The sequence below is a fragment of the Acomys russatus genome, chromosome 6, assembly GCF_903995435.1.
Source record: "Acomys russatus chromosome 6, mAcoRus1.1, whole genome shotgun sequence".
Lineage (NCBI taxonomy): Eukaryota > Metazoa > Chordata > Mammalia > Rodentia > Muridae > Acomys > Acomys russatus.
Window position 1 is genome coordinate 73514571 of NC_067142.1, and position 17406 is coordinate 73531976.

Genomic DNA, 17406 nt, shown 5'->3' on the forward strand with positions numbered 1-17406 from the left:
GTTTCTACTTTGCCTAAAAGTTTATTCCTGTTTGACAAGTAAAAAGCCATCATACCAGGGCAGGGCGAATGGGATGGGCATGGCTAAGGTTCCCAGGCTTGAGAGAGAGAGAGAGAGAGAGAGAGAGAGAGAGAGAGAGAGAGAGAGAGAGAGAGAGAGAGAGAGAGAGAGAGAGAGAGAGAGAGAGAGAGAATATCCAGTGAAGGAGGAGAGACTGGAGAAGAGCAGAGCAGGAGGAAGGAGGCTGCGCCTTGGGTTAGGTGCAGGAAGAAGCACATGGCCGGCGTGGAAGGAGATTTGACCCAGATGCTGATAATTAGCAAGTATTTGGGATTGTGGATGGGTGGTAACTTGATAGAAATTATTAGAAGCAGCTGGCATGGGATTGGGGCAGGTTATGGAATAACTGTCCCAATATGAGAAATAGTTTAGGGGATTAATATCTGCCCTGCCCCAAGTTAACTAAGACTATTTTAAATATAACAGGTATCTGTGTCTTGATTGGTTACTAGCAGGTTATAAAATACCCATAATAATAATTGTAGGCCTGATAATAAACATTATTAGGCCATATTGATAAAATAACCGCAACATGACTGTGCGCATACCATGCAATTTTTTGTTAGTTTTCTCTGCTTTCACTTCTGCTCTTTCCCTTTCTTCTCCTTTTTATTAGTCTGTTTGCTCTGAGAGTCTTGTTTGTTTTGTTTTGCTTTCTAAGAATTTGCAATGCACAACATGTTGACTCAGTGCTTCTCACTGCCGCCCCCCCGCCCCAACCCCAAGAATCCATGTATCCCATGGTGTAGAATGTATGGTGGCCCCCGAAGCCCAGGCTCATGGTGACTGTAGCACAGAAAGACAACATCCAGGCATTGGTTCTCTCAGCCCACACATGATTTCTGGGGATGGAATTCAGGTCACCACGCTTATGTGGCAAGTGCCTGGACCCAGTGAGCCATTTCACTAGCCCAGACTCGGTCTTCCTTACCAGCGTCTTCTGACAGGCAGCATGTTTCCATGCACAGGTGCGTTCAAACCCTGACTGTGGCGCCCACGCCACCGCGGTACCGAGTCAAGGGCAAGGGACTGCGGATTTAACTCACACACACATACACACACAATAACACAGCTGGTCCTTCATGCTAAGAGGGCAGCAGCAGCAGCAGCAGGGGTTTTTAATTCAGTGTTCAAAGAGCCTTCTTACAGGCAGCAAAACAGGAATGCCACTCGCAGGTGAGATCCCTCAAGAGGTGATTGCACACAGGAGGAAAAGTCCCGAGGAGGGGAGGGGTGCATTCTCAAAGCAGTAAACATGACTAGCTAACCAACATAAACACAGACATGGAAGCTGCTAGAAACAGGACATGAAACAGCAAGACAGGCAGGCAGCCCAGTCGGGCCTGGTTCCTACACCTGACATCTCATAGAGAAGCACTTGCTGGGCAGGCTTGCTGTGTTCACCACCCAACCAGGCATCCCCTGCCTCTCCCCAAGCCAGCGCTGGAGGCGCACTGTCTCCCATGTTGACAAAGTGAACCGCCCATGGATGCCTGGAGCAGAAACAAAGCCATCAGAGTGGGTGACGCTTAAGAAAAGTCATTCCAATTCACTGGTGGTGGGTCATGCTTCTTAACTCAGCCACAGGGAAATCCCCAATTCAAGCAAAAATAATTCTGTCTTCATTATCCTGCAATCCGGTGGGTGTCTGTGGTAATGCGAACATCCTTTTCTGAAAGGACAAGGCACTGCACACGTCTTAATAACGCTTTCCTGTCCGTGTCTTCCTGAAATGCTACATTAGCAACTGCATTTCCCTGCGCTGGAACCCGGCTCAGGCCCCCTGCTGCTGCTCTTACAGCTCGTTATTAATGGGGACCCCTTCAGGGGTTGTAATTTGGGACTCAATTTGCCATAAAAATTGTCCTAAGTGTCACCTTCATAATCGGAGATCATGTGACCCATGAAACACATTGAACTGAAAGATGGAAAGGAATGCCAAATAGTCCCCCGCTCTGTAAAAAGGTGCCAGCCATGGTAATACGAAGTGGGTTTCACTGTGTCCTAGAGATGGGGAGGGGCGAAGATGTCCCCCTCTCCCATTCCTTGCGCAGGGCCTACAGGGAGGGCCTCAGAGCACAAGAACACAGCCTTCCTAGTGACTCTAAGAACACCCAGCACAGCACAGTAGCTCAGGAATAATCCCTTCCAGTATATTTTATTTTTGAAACCTAGTCTCTCTGCGTTGTTGTGGCTGCCCCAAAGTTCTAAGTTCAAACAATCCTTCCAACTCAGCTGGGGCTACAGGCTCATGTGCCTGCCCTGGCTCCTTTGGTGGATTTTGGTGCTGTTTACCTTTTGAACCAAAAATTCATAAGTATCCTAGAAAAGCTTTTTATTCTAATTCCAGATTTTAAAAAGCAGGTTAGATGTCAAGTCTAATTAACTACTGTGGAAGTCAAGTTCACAATAAATTCTATTTTACATTCATTATTGTGGCTACAATTGGATAAATAAAACAAGATCCCAGAAAACAATAAGCTCTATGTGGCAGGTGGCACATATATAATAATCATAGCTACTTGGGAAATTGGGGCTACATAGTCAGACCCCCCCCAACTTCAGTCAAAACAAAGGAAAACAAGAGTTGGCAATGATGTGGAGACATGAGAACTGTGGTGCACCGCTGGTATAGATCTAAAATAGCTCAGCTGCTGTGCAGAGCAACATGAGGACTTGTCCAGAAATTAAACATGGCTTGACCACATGACCCAACACTTCTATCTCTGAGTATGCAATGGAAAGAACTGAAAGCAGAAACTTGTCTGGGATACTTGTGTGTCAGTGCTCAGAGCAGACCTTTTCATAACTGTCCAATGTTGGGAGCCGCTCACAAGTCCGCTGACAGGTGAAGGGATGTGGAAAACGTGATGAAACTCTCACCTGTGATTCAATATGGCCGAACCCCAAAGACATTAGGCTAAGTGAAAATAGGGCAAACACAGAAAGGTGGGGATCATCTGGTTCCATTTTGTATAAAAATCTAGAGTCCTCAGCGCACAGGAAAAGCAAAGTGCAGCCCTGGTTACTTTGGCCCAGGGTGGTGAACGCTTACTGTGTAGTGGGACAGGGTTTCACCTTGAAAAGATGAAACCATTTTGGGGACTGGTGACAGCATGGCTAGGAACAATGTAATGACCTGTTTAGGAGTACTTTTCCTTTATCCTTTCCAAGTGTCATACACATATACAATTTATTTTAATTATGTACCCCAACTCTCTCCTCCAAATCCTCTCAGTACTCCCAGTCTGCATCTGTTGTTATCATTATTAACTCACTGAGTCCAAGCAGTGCGGCCCATGTGCACATGGCTATGAGCTCATCTGCTGGGGAATGAGCCACTTGCCAGTAGACACACCCAAAGAAAAAAGACCTCCTCCCCAGCACCTATTAACTGATAGTAGCCCTCTAGCTGGGGGCGGAGTGTGCAGCTCCATAACCCCTGCCCCAGCCACACTGACAATTTTAACTCCTTGTGTTAAAGTACATTCTAGAAAACAGAGGGAACACTGAACACTGGAAGAGAAGGTAACCCAGAGCTGGAGAGATGGCTCAGTGGTTAAGAGAACTTGCTGCTCTTGTAGAGGACCTGAGTCAGGCGGCTCACAAATACCTATATCTCCAGCTCACAGAATTCTATTGCCTTCTCCGGCCTCCGTGGCACTTGCATGGTTTGGACTGTCAGTGGCTTCTTTGTCTTCTTGTCCATTTACTCTTATAGTACTGTTCTTTCCTCCATGGTCACTTTACCACTCTGTGATGGTTTGTACTTTAGGGTAGGTATGCACGGCAGCAGTGAGGATGGAAGCCAGGGCCCTTGAATGCTAGATGAGCTCTCTGTCACTGAGCTACACCTTTAGCCCTGGCACTCTGTCTTCCCCGGGCTATAGTCTGTTAGGAATAACTCCTCTTGAGTTTCAGTTTTAAAATGCCTTCATTCTACTGTAATTCCTAAAAGATAGTTTTGCAGGGTATCATAGTCCAGGAACCAGTTCTTCTCCTTCATTATCTGACTTGTAGTAGTACGGACAAAAGTTACCCTATGCATCACCTGGAAACTATTTGAAGGCAGATTGCCTTTTTTTCCTCCTAAAAATCTTTAAGATTTTCTTTTTTCTAGGTTTTCTTTAAATCATAATGATGTTTCTATGGTGAGATTATACACACACACACACACACACACACACACACACACACACACACACACACACATTTTAAACTCATTATGCCTGTGGCTCTGTACTGCCTGGTTTTGTGTATCAACGTAACATAAGCTGGAGTCATCACTGGGAAAAGAGTTCAGTTGAGGAAATGCCTTCATGAGATCAAGCTGTAAGGCCTTTTCTCAATTAGTGATCAGTGGGGGAGGGGCCCGGTCCATTGCGAGCGGTGCCATCCCTGGGCTGTCAGTTCTGGGTTCTATAAAAAAGAAGGCTAGGCAAGCCAGTAAGTAGCACTCCTCCATGGCCTCTGCATCAGCTCCCGCCTCCAGGTTCTTGGCCTGCCTGAGGTCTTGCCCTGACTTCCTTCCCCCCTCCCCAGTGATGGACTGTAATATGTAAGTACAAGTGAAATAAACCCTTCCCTCCCCAAGTTGCTTTTTGGCCATGGTCTTTCATTGCAGCAAAGACGGGCTCACTAGATGCCTGAATTTGTGGATTTTTTTTTCTTTTTTTTCTTTTTTTTTTGGTCAGATCAGAGGAGTTTACTACCTTGTGTGTTCAAGTTTGTCTTTGTATTCTTTCCTTGTGTTCTTAGATTGAATGTACGGTGGGTATTGTTTATATACCTCCCACACCTTGTGTTCACTGTACTTTCCATGTGTGCCTCTCTCTCAGCCACACAAGGGACAACCTTTAAACTGTCTTCCTGCCTACACTTGTTTCTCTTTCTTCTCACTGTGGCCAATCTTCTAACTAGGATATCCATTGCCATTTTGATGTTTAAAAAAAAAAAATCACAGTTTTCACCTCTAGACTCTGTATGGTTCTTACTCAAACATAGCATGCTTTAAAAGCTGTGTACTGTTTTATGAACTTTGTGAGAATTTCATGCAGGCATAAGATGGATTTTGATCATATGCACACACCCCACTTTTCTGCTTAACTCCGCCCACATCTGCCTCTGCCACAGCCTCCGCCTTCTCATTGAGTCCAGTGTGTGCTGCCCATGTAGTCAGATGTGGTACCGTCTGCAGCACGGCAGACCTACCAGGAACTACATTCTTAAAGAAAACTAGCCTTCTCCCCTGTCCAGGGGACATTAATTGTCGATAGCTCATCCGCTGGGGGTGGGTGCTCCTGAGCCTCTCTCCTCCCACTTTTATGATATGAAGCGATTCTCTAGTTTCCAGATTTCTACAGTTTACTTATTTCCAACATGTGAAATCTAAGTCTGTTTCTCCTGTTTTCTTGGCTCTCATTCAAGTTACTTTTGATCTCGAGATGCTGATTTCCATGGCAAGGTCATTCGCTGACCTTGAATAATGGCTTCTGGGCTTCCTGAGACCTTGGTGTGAGCTTGTCTGTCCAATTTTTCTGAGAGCCCTGGGAAGCCCGCTGTTTGAGGGGAACTTTGGATCAGTCCCAAGTGTGAAGTCTTTTGCTCAACCCAGCTTTGCCTGTCTACACTGCAAGCTACACAGGCTGGTCATTAGATGCTAGTGGTACAGGTGTCCTTTGTCACCCCTTCCTTTTACTTATCATTCAGTGCACTTGTCACAGTACAGCCATTTCTCCTTCCAGTAAGTGCTCAGCCGTGTGTGTGTGTGTGTGTGTGTGTGTGTGTGTGTGTGTGTGTGTGTGAGATTTGGGCACCTCTGCAGCTCCAAGGGAGGAAGGGGAGGGTAGAAGGAGAGAGGAAGGATGCTGCTGGAGCCTGTGAGGTCCCAGGGCTTTGGATTAGTGCTGAACATGCCCTGAGCATCATTGCCCTGATGTTTACAAAGCCCCAAAATGCTAAGGAGGTGTCCTGATTCAGGGGCGTTGCTTGTTCTTCCATCAGCTTGATCTCTTATAGACCTTAGAGGAAAGGAGGGGTCCCATGTCACCCCGAGGCTTCCTCCAGCTATTGGCTTGCCATGAAGATTTCAAACAATGTCCAGAACCCTCTCCCTACAGGACCCCAGTGGGCTCCCCGTGAGGGAGCTAACATCCACTCCTGACTGGACCAGGAGGGAGTTTTCAAGACATCTGGCTCCTGTATAGACTTTCCCTCCCTGCCTGCAGCTAGTCTAACTGGGGGCCTGTGGTTTGCAGCCACCTGGCTCCGGCTTAGGGAAGTGAGGTCTGGGTAGCCACTACGAGTGGATTCCTGAGCACCTTCCTCCCCACACTCTTGGCATTCACATGGCATGGCTATAAATTATGCCCGGCGTGTTCATTTTCGGTCTGAATGTGTTCTCATCCCAGAGGAGCGACTAATGGCGTCAAGTTACTGATGTGAAAAAGGCCCTGCCGCCACAATGACTATGGATTAATGAAACAGCCTCATGGAGGCTGGGGCCGCAATCAATCCTCAGCCACTAGCGACACAGATTTTAAATTGTGTTCTCTGACCGTTTCCCTCTTTGCCAAAATTATTTTGCTGTAATTTTATTGGGTAAATGTTTACCTTTGCTTAAATGTTTGGTTTCTATTAAAACTGGATGCACGCAGGGCACCCTCATCCTTGCACACTGCAAACTGGAAGAGAGGGATTTCAAAGCCCATCGGATTTTCTCTAGGAGGCGTGAAGACAAATCTCTTAATCCAGGATCATCAGTGACTGATAAATTTCATTCAGAAAGTTGGCGAGCATCACATCCTATCCATGAACTCTGCCCATGGGCCATGCATGTTACACCCCCAATTTTCTCTTGAGGCCTTTCTCTTCCTCCATGAATTCACTTTCTTTCTTTCTTTCTCTTCCCCCTCTCTCCTTTCCTCTTCCCCCTCCCCTTTCTTTAAAAAATGTAGGACATTTTTCATTTGAGAAGATGCCAGAGACTCCACCGATGGGCCCTGGGTTGTTCTAAGAATCTGGATCCTAATAGTAAATTATTCTGGTCTATTTCTGGAAGTACAGAGTGTAGACTTCATCATATTTGCTAAGTGTTCAGTAACATGAAGAGAGTTTCAAGGCTGCTATGGTGAATGGCACAGATGGCACCGTTCTCCACTCCTGTGTCTGTGCCCCTATAGCTGTGTGGTTTTTTTTTTTTTTTTTTTTTTTTAAGATTTATTTATTTGTGTATACAGTGCTCTGCCTGCATGTACACCGGAAGGCCAGAAGGGGGTATCAAATCACTTTACAGATGGTGGTGAGCCACTATGTGGTTGCTGGGAATTGAACTCAGTACCTCTGAAAAAGCAGGCATGCTCTCTGAGCCATCTCTCCAGCCCAAACATTGTATTCTTTCCCCCCCCCCCCCCCGAGACAGGGTTTCTTTGTGTAACAGTCCTGGCTGTCCTGGACTCACTTTTGTAGACCACGCTGGCCTCGAACTCACAGCGATCTGCCTGCCTCTGCCTCCCAAGTGCTGGGATTAAAGGCGTGCGCCACCACTCCCGGCTCCGTATAGCTGTTTTTATAGTGACAGGAACACACATCTATGCCTTGATTTGAGGGTAGCATTGACATATGGGACTAAAGCCAATGTAATGACAGCAGGATAGAAAAACACTGGTTGACTGGGAGTTAAGTGAGTGATCTTGGAACTCTCCTGGCATGTGGACACAGCTGGCTAGGCAGCCTAAGGAGCTGGGTCATCTAGTCACTCTGAACCTTCGAGTGACCTACCATCCTGGGACAAACCAAAAATGTCTAGCTCAGACTGCTGACCTACAACAGCATGAGCTAAACAGTATTATACTGAGTCTCTACATTCTGGGGTTGTTTACTATATAGTAAAGCTAACTGATACAAGTTCTCCTAGACTGTACATTTTGAGGTCACGTGGCTTTTATTTGGCATTTATGTTCACATTTCCTGAAAATAACAAAGTCACTTAATACATATTTGTTGAATGGGTAGAACTGGCCTTCCAAAAGGGCTGAGGTCAAGGTCTTCTCAGCGCTACTTAGAAAACTGAGGGGTATTCCAGCGCATTGGATTTCAGGCTTGTTTTTTCGCTTGTGAAGCAGTGTTCAGGTACCCATCTTGTATGCTGCTGTGGTTGGCAGAGACAACGTGTGCCGTAGGGATGAGCTGGCTGTATCACAGCTGGGGCAGGCATGAGCAGAAGCACCCTAAGAAAAGGCCTTGGTGCTCATGGGTGCGGGTGAGACACACTGCACACTTCATGGTTTCCATGGCCACCAGATGTTTGGCAGGTGCATTCCAGCCTCCTGGTGTTTTCCTTTTTGACTACAAAAGAAGGTCTAACCCCTTCAGGCTCTGACAACCATGTGTCATCCGGACAGTGTCTGCCTCCCTCCCTCTGAGGGCTGCTGCTCTGGGTTCTGCCTCCACAGCCTGCATCTGTGTCCTGTAACATAAGGAGTGGATGGAGGCCCACTGTTTAAGGACCATTTCATCTGCAGCAAGCCACCTGCCTGATGTACCACCAGAATCTCACTGAGACACGAAGGACCACACTGCTTCCAAGACCAGTGAGCCACACGAGGCTCAACGTTTTTGGACAGGAAAATATTTTTTGTTATTTATCTAAAGCAGAAAGAGCAGCTGGCCAACGGGCTGGGAAATAGAAAAGACAACAGAAGCAGAGAAAGACAGTGTAATTTGGATGGGGATGAGAACACAGTTTACTATAGGGCAACAGAGCTTCCTGCTCTGCCCATCAACACGCTGAACCACAAATTCGAGCAATTACAGAAGAAAAAAGTTTTAAGAAAATAGTAACACACAAAGAATTATAAAATAGGAGAAAGAATCACACAAAGAGCTGAGTTCAGTGTCTTTTTCTTTTTTATGTGAGACATGCTGGTTTCTTGTAATGTCTGAGGTGGCCTCGTCCTGGATTTGAGATGATTCCTGTGTTGGTGAGGGATCCAGAATGAAATAACGTAGTAGTTATTTATCACAGGAGTAAAGACAACATCTCAAAACTCTGCTTCTTCACTAAAGACTCAGAACAGTCAACACAGTCTTGATCAAAAAGAATGAGGCCAGAGGCATCATGGTACCTCATTTCAAGACACAATACGGAGCCACAGTAGTAGCAGCAACATGGTCATAGAGTAATGACAGATATACAGACCAGAGGGACAGAGGCCAGGAGTAAGCTTGTACGCCTAGAACCAGCTCAGGTGCCCAAACCACGCAGGGTGTGCAGCTGGCCTCTTTCACAAAGTGTTCACGGGAAGCAGACACGCACATGCAGGAGATGGAGGCAGAACTTTCTCATGATGGCTCTCAGCTCATGATGGGTCAAAGGCCAAATGCCAAGGTCTGACCTGGGGACATGCATGGATGCTGGAACATGCAACGGATGGGCTTACATGATTATAAAAGCAAAGGGAACAAAGCCAAAGACGGACAAGCAATTACACTCAAGTTCTGTACAGCACACAAAACAGAGGAAGAGATGATCCACAGACCCGGGAGAATTGTCTGCCACTATCCTCCCAATGGAGCCATAGCTGCAGTACATAGTATATTTATCATATGTAAGGAATTCAAAAACAAGAGTCTGATTACAAAATGAGCAACTGCTCTGAACAGTCACAAAAACATGAGGCACAATCAATATCATCAGTCAGGGAAATTGAAACTACAATGAAATACATACACCAGTTGAAATGCTATTAGAGTCAACAGCAAAGCGAGCAAGACCCGCATGTAATACACACTGGCATGGATATGGAGAAAAGGAAGTCTTACACATTGTTGGTGGGAACCGAAACCAGAACAACAGTATGGAGCTTCATCTGAGAAGTGAAAATAGGACCACCATGGGACCTAGGCACCCCACTTCTAGGTATATGTCAAAGGGAAATTAAACCTGCAAACCCCAAGCGTACTTACCTGTCCATGTCTACAGTGAAGCCATTCATACTAGCCAAGGCTGTGCTCACCTTAGGTCCTCACCAACAAGGACAATGTGCACATAAATAGTGGAATATTACACAGCTATAAAGAAGAGTGAAACCCTGTCATCTGCCGCAGAATGGATAGAACTGGAGGAAATGATACCACATGAAATAAGCCAGGGACAGAGACAAGTACTGCACTCTCTCCCTCGTGTGTAAAACTTAGGTGGGTGGTTATGAGAAATGGGGAACCATGGAGGCAGAAAAAATAAAGGGAGGCCAGATTTTCTCTTTGATAGGTGCATGTTGTAGACATGTATTCAAATATTGAAACATCACAGCCAACCACATTTGCAAGCACAATACATGTGAATAAAATTAAAAGAACAATAAAAAGTCTGTTTCTTGATACAATGGACATACACTTGTGAAAATGATTACTTTTATCTACAATTACCTCTATATACATCCAAAGAGGAAGTTTTAACTTATTCCACCCGATTTTTGTTCTGTTTTGTTGTTGAGACAGGGTCTCTCTACATAGCACTGGCTGTCCTGGAATTCACTAGGTAGAGCAGGCTGGCCTTGAACTCACAGAGATCCATCTGCCTCTGCCTATTGAGTGCTGTCTGTGTGTTCCTCTTTATTTTTGCTAAGCTGAGATCTTAAACATGAAACCCACCCATGAGCAGGCGAAGCCAGGCTGCCAGATGGCAAGCTCATCTTCCGCATTTGTTACAATACTTCTGCTCTATCCCAACACACCACAAAGACACGTCTATCCACATAAACACAATGGCGATTTCTATACGAGGTTCACACACAGCAGACATCACCGAGTGTGCGACCTCAGTAAGGCGTTCGATGAAGGGCGCGCCACCTCCCCTGTCCCCATGGGCGTCCTTAGGAGGCCCTTATGTTGGCATCACATTCTTCCAGGAGAAGAATCAAATCTTCAATCAGGCTGTGTTCTCGGCCATGGGTCACTTTCATAATGTCAAAGGCCTAAGGAGAAAGGAAAGGCGACAGATTAGTATTTCAAAACGGACAAGCCCCGGCCTGGCTTTCCACCATTTCCTGATGACCTGGGAGCCCTGTGGTCCACAGGTGAGCAATCAGTCTTTTACGGAGATGGCAGCACTGTGGTTCACAAAACCAGAATACAGGTGGCATGGGTGCTGCCTGGGGGTTTAGAAGGTGGACTTCACACTTGGCAACCCGGGGCTCTTTAGTGACTGTACTGACGCACAGGTTTAGGTGGCTAGGGTAGGTATTTGATAAGCTTCATTGTGACCACTATGTCACACAAAAGAAGAAATGGTGTGCTACTTCCTACTAACGATGGTTTTGAAGCTATTTTGTGTGGCGGGGTCGGGGATTGTGTGTGGGGGGTCGGGGTGTCAGAGGAAAGTGTGAAGGAGCTGGTTCTCTCCTACCCTGTGGGGTCCAGGGATAGAACTTGGGCTGCCAGGTTTGGTGACAGGCTCTTTCACGTGCTGTGCCATCTTGCTGGCCTGTGATCACTTTTTCTTGCGTTTTATTCTCACCTTATAGGCTCTTAATCTCTAGGTACCGTGCACACACATTTCATGTTCTCTTCCCTGTGTATACCACTGCAATGGTAGCATTTGGATGATCCTTTCCTTCAGCTTCCCTGTCCAGTCTGTTACTGAATCTGGAAATTCAACCTCTAGAATATTTTGAAAACCGGGCTGAGCTTGTGAGAATCCAGTATGAGAACACAGCAGAAATGAAATGAAATTAGCAACCTAAAGGCAAAAGAAGTCTCGGTTTTGGTCACAAGTGTTTCCCCCTGGAAACAGCAGCTTCCAAGCTGTGAGGAAGCCAAGCCATGTGCAGAGGCCACATGTGGGCAGCTCTGGATGGTGAACTCTAAGCCGAGACACCAGAGCTGTGCCCAGTGTCCAGGCGGAAGCCAGCCAGGCACCGTGGAGAGGCTGGAGACCACTCCTGCCATGCTCAGACGCTGCTGTGAACATAATCTTACTGTTCTTCACCCTGCCGGGTCTTTGGGTGGTTGTCTCCGGAGCAGTGAATGCTTCAAACAGCATTATGCTCTGTGCAATGGGAGGCAGGGAATGGGGCGGCGGGGGGGGGGGGGGGGAGAACCAAAGCCACCGTATCCTGTATTCCGCTCGACTTTACTCTAAAGACTCTTCAAGATGTGTGCTAGAGGCCATGAAGCATGGGGCAATGAGCTCCCTGACAGGCTAACATCCCCACATCCCACTGAGAACAGGTGCAGTAACCCCCAGCAGCCATAGCCACTCAGTGCTATTCTAAAGTCAGCATGCTAACTGCTTTACAGGTGTGGGCAACTCCACCACGTTTACAGACAGCATTGCATGAGCTACTCTTGAGAATTTAGGTCACTTCCAGCTGTTTTTGATTATGATATGATACAGATCCTCCCGTCTATGAGTTTGTTCCTGTTGCTAATATTGGTGTGTGTGCACGTGCGCGCTTGCTTGTGTTTTTCGTTTACTTTTTTTGTTGAGATAAATCCTTAGGAGTGGAGCTCTTGGATTCAAACACCTTAAAGCTATAGAGATTTTGGAGCTGGAAAGTGCTGGGTGGGTCTCACAAAGAGACTCCCTCAGTCCTCACTGCATTTATCAAGTCAGACACCCTCGCCTCTACGGAGGGGAAGACTGAAGGCAGGACAGCAGAGCTTTAAGACTGATGGCTGCTGGCAGCCTGCGCTTCTGTAAAGATGTTCCCTGTAGGCTTAAAGAACAGAAAACAAGTGGACTTTGTCTGCCTGCCTGCCTATTTCTCTCTCTCTCTCTCTCTCTCTCTCTCTCTCTCTCTCTCTCTCTCTCTGTGTGTGTGTGTGTGTGTGTGTGTTTTGGAGGAGCAGGAGGTGGGGTGACAATTAGATGTTGGGATGAAAACTCAAAGAAAGCCCCCTGGCTCTGGACTGACACTAAGAGCGAGGCCCACAGGAGGGGCCAGGACAGATGCAGGGACCGTGCCTGTCCTGCTTCTGTTACTGTACACCTATCCGGAGGCCGGGCTTGCTGGAGTGGTCGGAAGGACCAGAGCTGCCTTACCTTGCAGGCAGCCAAGCTCTGGGAGAAGATTAAAAACCAACATCTGGTGCCTCATGTTTTATTCTCTTTTCCCTGTACCTCCCTGGGCCCTCTGTGCTGGACATCCTGGGGTCCAAGACAGAGACCTGTACAATGGTTGTCATTAAAGAGGCTTCTGGGTCTGAAGGGATCCTTTGTAGCAAATGCTCTAACTTGAAAGTCGCGGTAGCTGTCCGGTCCCCCTCTACTTACCTAGGGCTGCCTGGGGAGGAGGAGGAATCCTGGTCTCTGGGAGAGCCCCCTGCAAACAAGCCCTGACCCTGTGTCCACCCTGAGAGAGGGCTCGCTGGCACAGCGCCCTCTGCTGGTGTGCTCTCACAGCTCCTACGCAGATCAGAGGCTTTGCTTCATGGTTGTGTTTCTGCAGGTTCTCCCCCTGAGGAAGGACCTGGGCCTCTCTGTGACTTGACTGACAGCTAGGTGACAATGTTGGTTTCTTGTCACCCTGACAGTGGAAGGCTGATCTGTGTTTTCTTGAGCGCCTTTCTTCTTCCATTTTTCCTTCCTCACTCCCCCCCCCCCCCCCCGCAGTTCCAGTCCTAACCAGAATTTTCCTGTGCACTCAAGGGGCAGAGCTGCCATCTGATAGCAGGGCAGAGAGCCCAAGCTCCGCTGGAGACTTGGGACCTATGACCACACTGGGGCTGCAGGACCCGGCAACAGGGAAGCTGCCACCATTTGGGCTCATTGCCACACTGCCAAGACTGTTTCCTGAAGGCAGGGCAAAAAATGTCCAGCCAGACATCCTCCCTGATCAGAAGAGACTGCTCCAACTCACCTGGTCTAAGAGGAGACGGAGTGGGATGCCAGCTCCCCAGGGCTCGCCCCGTATCCACTCTACCTGTCCCGTGTGTCCTCTAGCTGTGGACAGTGCACTGATGAGAGAGAAGCAGTGGTCTCCTGGATATGGCGTGTTATACAGCCTGGGGCCCATGTTCTGCGCCCACTCATTTGCTGGTGACCTCAACACGGGGGTCATATGGGGGTGGGGCACTAGCGTTCCTATGCATCACAATGGCTAGAAGCAGAGAACAAAAGTTTAAGGAGGGGACAGAGGACTAATGTGAAGACATTGGGTGTGTGTATGTGTGTGTGTGTGTGTGTGTGTGTGTGTGTGTGTGTAAGAACAAAAGTGTATCACGTGTGTAGAAACCAGAGCTTAGAGATAATTAATAAGTATTATTTTCTCTGGGTGATAGTTATATATGAAAGAGAAATGGAGAGAAAGAAAAAAAGAATGCTAAATCTGCCAGCAACTTCCCTGTATTTGCGGGTGTCAATGTGGTGACATCATTAGGCAGGCCTGATGGTGGAGGACGTGGTGTCTACTATGACCCTGAGGAAAACACCTGCCTGCCCTCAGGACACCTCTTCAGCTCAGCTGGGAGATAGGGGACAGTTCCTCTCACCTCATGCCCCACCCCAAATGGGAACTTCAGTAAATCCTGGACAAGCCAGAGCAACTGCTACTGGGAGCGCTGAGTCTCGCACTCTCAGCGTCTCCCAAATGCTACACATGGGCTTGTCAGAGAGAACAATTCCAGTTTAATTTCCTGTGGTGGTGTATAAAACAGACTAAGGAAATATAAAATTGGAGCAGGCCTGGTTTGGGAAAAGCTTCTCTCTTTCCATTAAATTGTTTTTTTTTTTTTTTTAAACGCTATCATTTAAAAGGAGCCTGCATACAATCTTGCACGGAGGAGGATTCATCTGAAGCCTCCTGTGGGATGTGCTGCACCCACATACAGATTCTAAATGTCACACCGGAAATGGTAATGTAGATTGTCTGCCACATGAGAGGCAAAGGCCTCTCTGAGAAATAAAGGAAGGGCCCCCAGAACTGATTTCCATCTTAAATCTTTTTTTAAAAGTAATTTTAGAATCGTGGCCATGTATTAAATAAAATGAAATGAGATCAAATTATGATTTAAAGTTGGAAACAGTATGGCTTTCTTATTAATTTTTAATATAAATATATTAAGTTTATCAAGGATCTCATTCACATGCTTTCTACTCTGAGCCTGGGGAATGCAATAAATAACTTCCCCAAGCATGATTTAAATATGGATATAAAATTAGAAGGAAAAGAGACAGACGCAAGATAAGAGCCTGTAGACGGGGTCACCGCAAGGGGACACTGAAGTGAGTTTTCCTCTTCTGTCCATCCCAAGATGAAAGCAGTGTGTGGCTAGGGGAGGTGGTCTGGGCATCCAGTAGAGGACATTAAGTGGAGCTGTGCCCACAAGCAGCTCCAGAGCCACTGAACAGCAGTAGGCCGTAGGGAACCCCAAAGTCTCCAAGGGCCCATTTGAGCTCAGCAGGTTTCCTGCAGGCCCCATGCCACTCCACACCTTCCAAGACTCACTGTGAGCATCAGTCCCCTTGAGGGGTATGCGATCTGGGAGGCAGAATACCCGACATCACCTGTCTGTCTATTTACCCTGGGACCCAGAGACCACCACAGGACAGCAGACTGCTGGGATGGCCACAGGACAGAGGGCTACAGATGTGGTGGGCTACAGATGTGGTGAGTTTCTGGCTGCCTGTCACTGGCAAAAATCATGCCAGAAAGAGTGGCTGTCGGGGCTGGAGTGATCGCTCAGTGGTTAGGAGCACTGAACTACTGCTCTAACAGAGAACCTGGGTTCAGTTCCCAGCACTGACAAATTGCCTGCAACTCCAGTTTCGGGAGATTTAATGCCCTTTTCTGGTCTCTATGGGCACTGCATGCAGATAGCACATACATATATTCAGGCAAAACACACGCAGGAGCTGTGACTGTGCTGCTATCTTTAATATGTTAATATAATGATGTTTTAAAAGATTTATTTTTATGTGTTGTCTGGTTTGCCTGCACATAGGCATGTGCGCTGCATGCTTGTGCAGTCCCCTTAGAGGCCAGCAGATGGCAACAGATCCGCTGGAGCTGGAGTTACAGATGGCGTAAGATAGCTTGTGAGTGCTGGGAACTGAACTGGGATCCTCTGCAAGAGCAGTAAATGCTCTTAACTGCTGAGCCATCGCTCCAGAACCAACCCAATAAATACGAACATAGTGCCTGAGAGACTCTGAAGGAGTCTTATCTTTTCCCAGGACTGACAGCACAACCCGGGTTGCACTGTGCTGTCTCTCTCTCTCTCTCTCTCTCTCTCTCTCTCTCTCTCTCTCTCTCTCTCTCTCTCTCTCTCTCTCTCTCACACACACACACACACACACACACACACACACACACACACACCAGACAGAGGAGGGAGGTGGAGATTTGCTTTTGTTTCCAAGCACTGTTATTGATTCCTAACTTGACTCCACTGAGGTCAGAAGGGTCACTCTGTCTGACTCTTACACTTATGAACCTTGTACATTAATTGATATTTGTAGCTGGCCCAGAATGTGGCACGCGCTCCCTTTGACAATTGTTCTTTGCATATGTGCAAAGGATGTCTAGTCAGCCCTTTTGAGCAGGGTATTTTATAAACGTCACTAGTGGTAGTAAATGCATTCTCCTCTGTCTTTGTAGATCTTCTGTCTAGTTGTTCTTATCAACTGTCACCAGAGGCTCGATATCTACCTACGCTTGCAGCTTTCTGTTTTCTTTCAGGTCTAAAGGTTTGGTTGGGTTAGGTTTAGAGACAGTCTTGCTATGGTACCCAGAGTGACCTTGAACTTGCTAGGGTGCCCAGGCTAGTCTCTACCTAGTAATCCTCCTGCCTCGGGACCCAGGGCAGGGCTCTACCAGACTGTTTCCACTGTTTGAAACTGTGTGGTTTGATGCAGCTGTCTACGGTTGTTACAGCTATTGGGGAGACTGACTACATTTCCACTACATGATTGCTTGGTCTCTGGTCAAGTTTTCTTTGCCTTGAACTCTACTCATATACGATAATAACATAGCAGCTATATTTTGATTATGGTTTCATGGTACATCTTCTTTTGTCTTTTCACTCCCAGTCTGCCCATAGCACTATATTTAAAGAGTTTCTTACAGACAGAACATACCTGGGCTGCTTTCAAATATATCTGTCCTGCGAATCTCTGCCTTTCAGAGTATTTAGGGCAGTGCTTCTCAACCTCCCTAATGCTGTGACCCTTTAATACAGCTCCTCATGGTGTGGTGACCCTTCAACCATAACATGATTTTAATTGCTACTTCATTACTGTAGTTTTGCTACTGTTATGAATAGTAATGCAAACATCTGCATTTTCTGATGGTCTCAGGTGACCCACGGAAAAGGGTTGTTTGACTCCCAAAGGGGTCACGATCC

The 17406-nt window shown here is 47.0% G+C and overlaps 1 protein-coding gene across 2 annotated transcripts in view; it reads right to left on the minus strand.

Annotated features, from left to right (window-relative positions):
• Window positions 1-10852: 10852 nt before the first annotated feature.
• Smyd3 (SET and MYND domain containing 3) overlaps window positions 10853-17406 on the minus strand; it is a 549174-nt gene continuing 542620 nt past the window's right edge. For both annotated transcript variants that reach the window (XM_051147983.1, XM_051147984.1), the window contains one exon: window positions 10853-11036. In XM_051147983.1, the coding sequence (XP_051003940.1) occupies window positions 10935-11036 (102 nt within the window). In that variant the 3' untranslated portion in view covers window positions 10853-10934. The remainder of the gene's footprint in view (window positions 11037-17406) is intronic.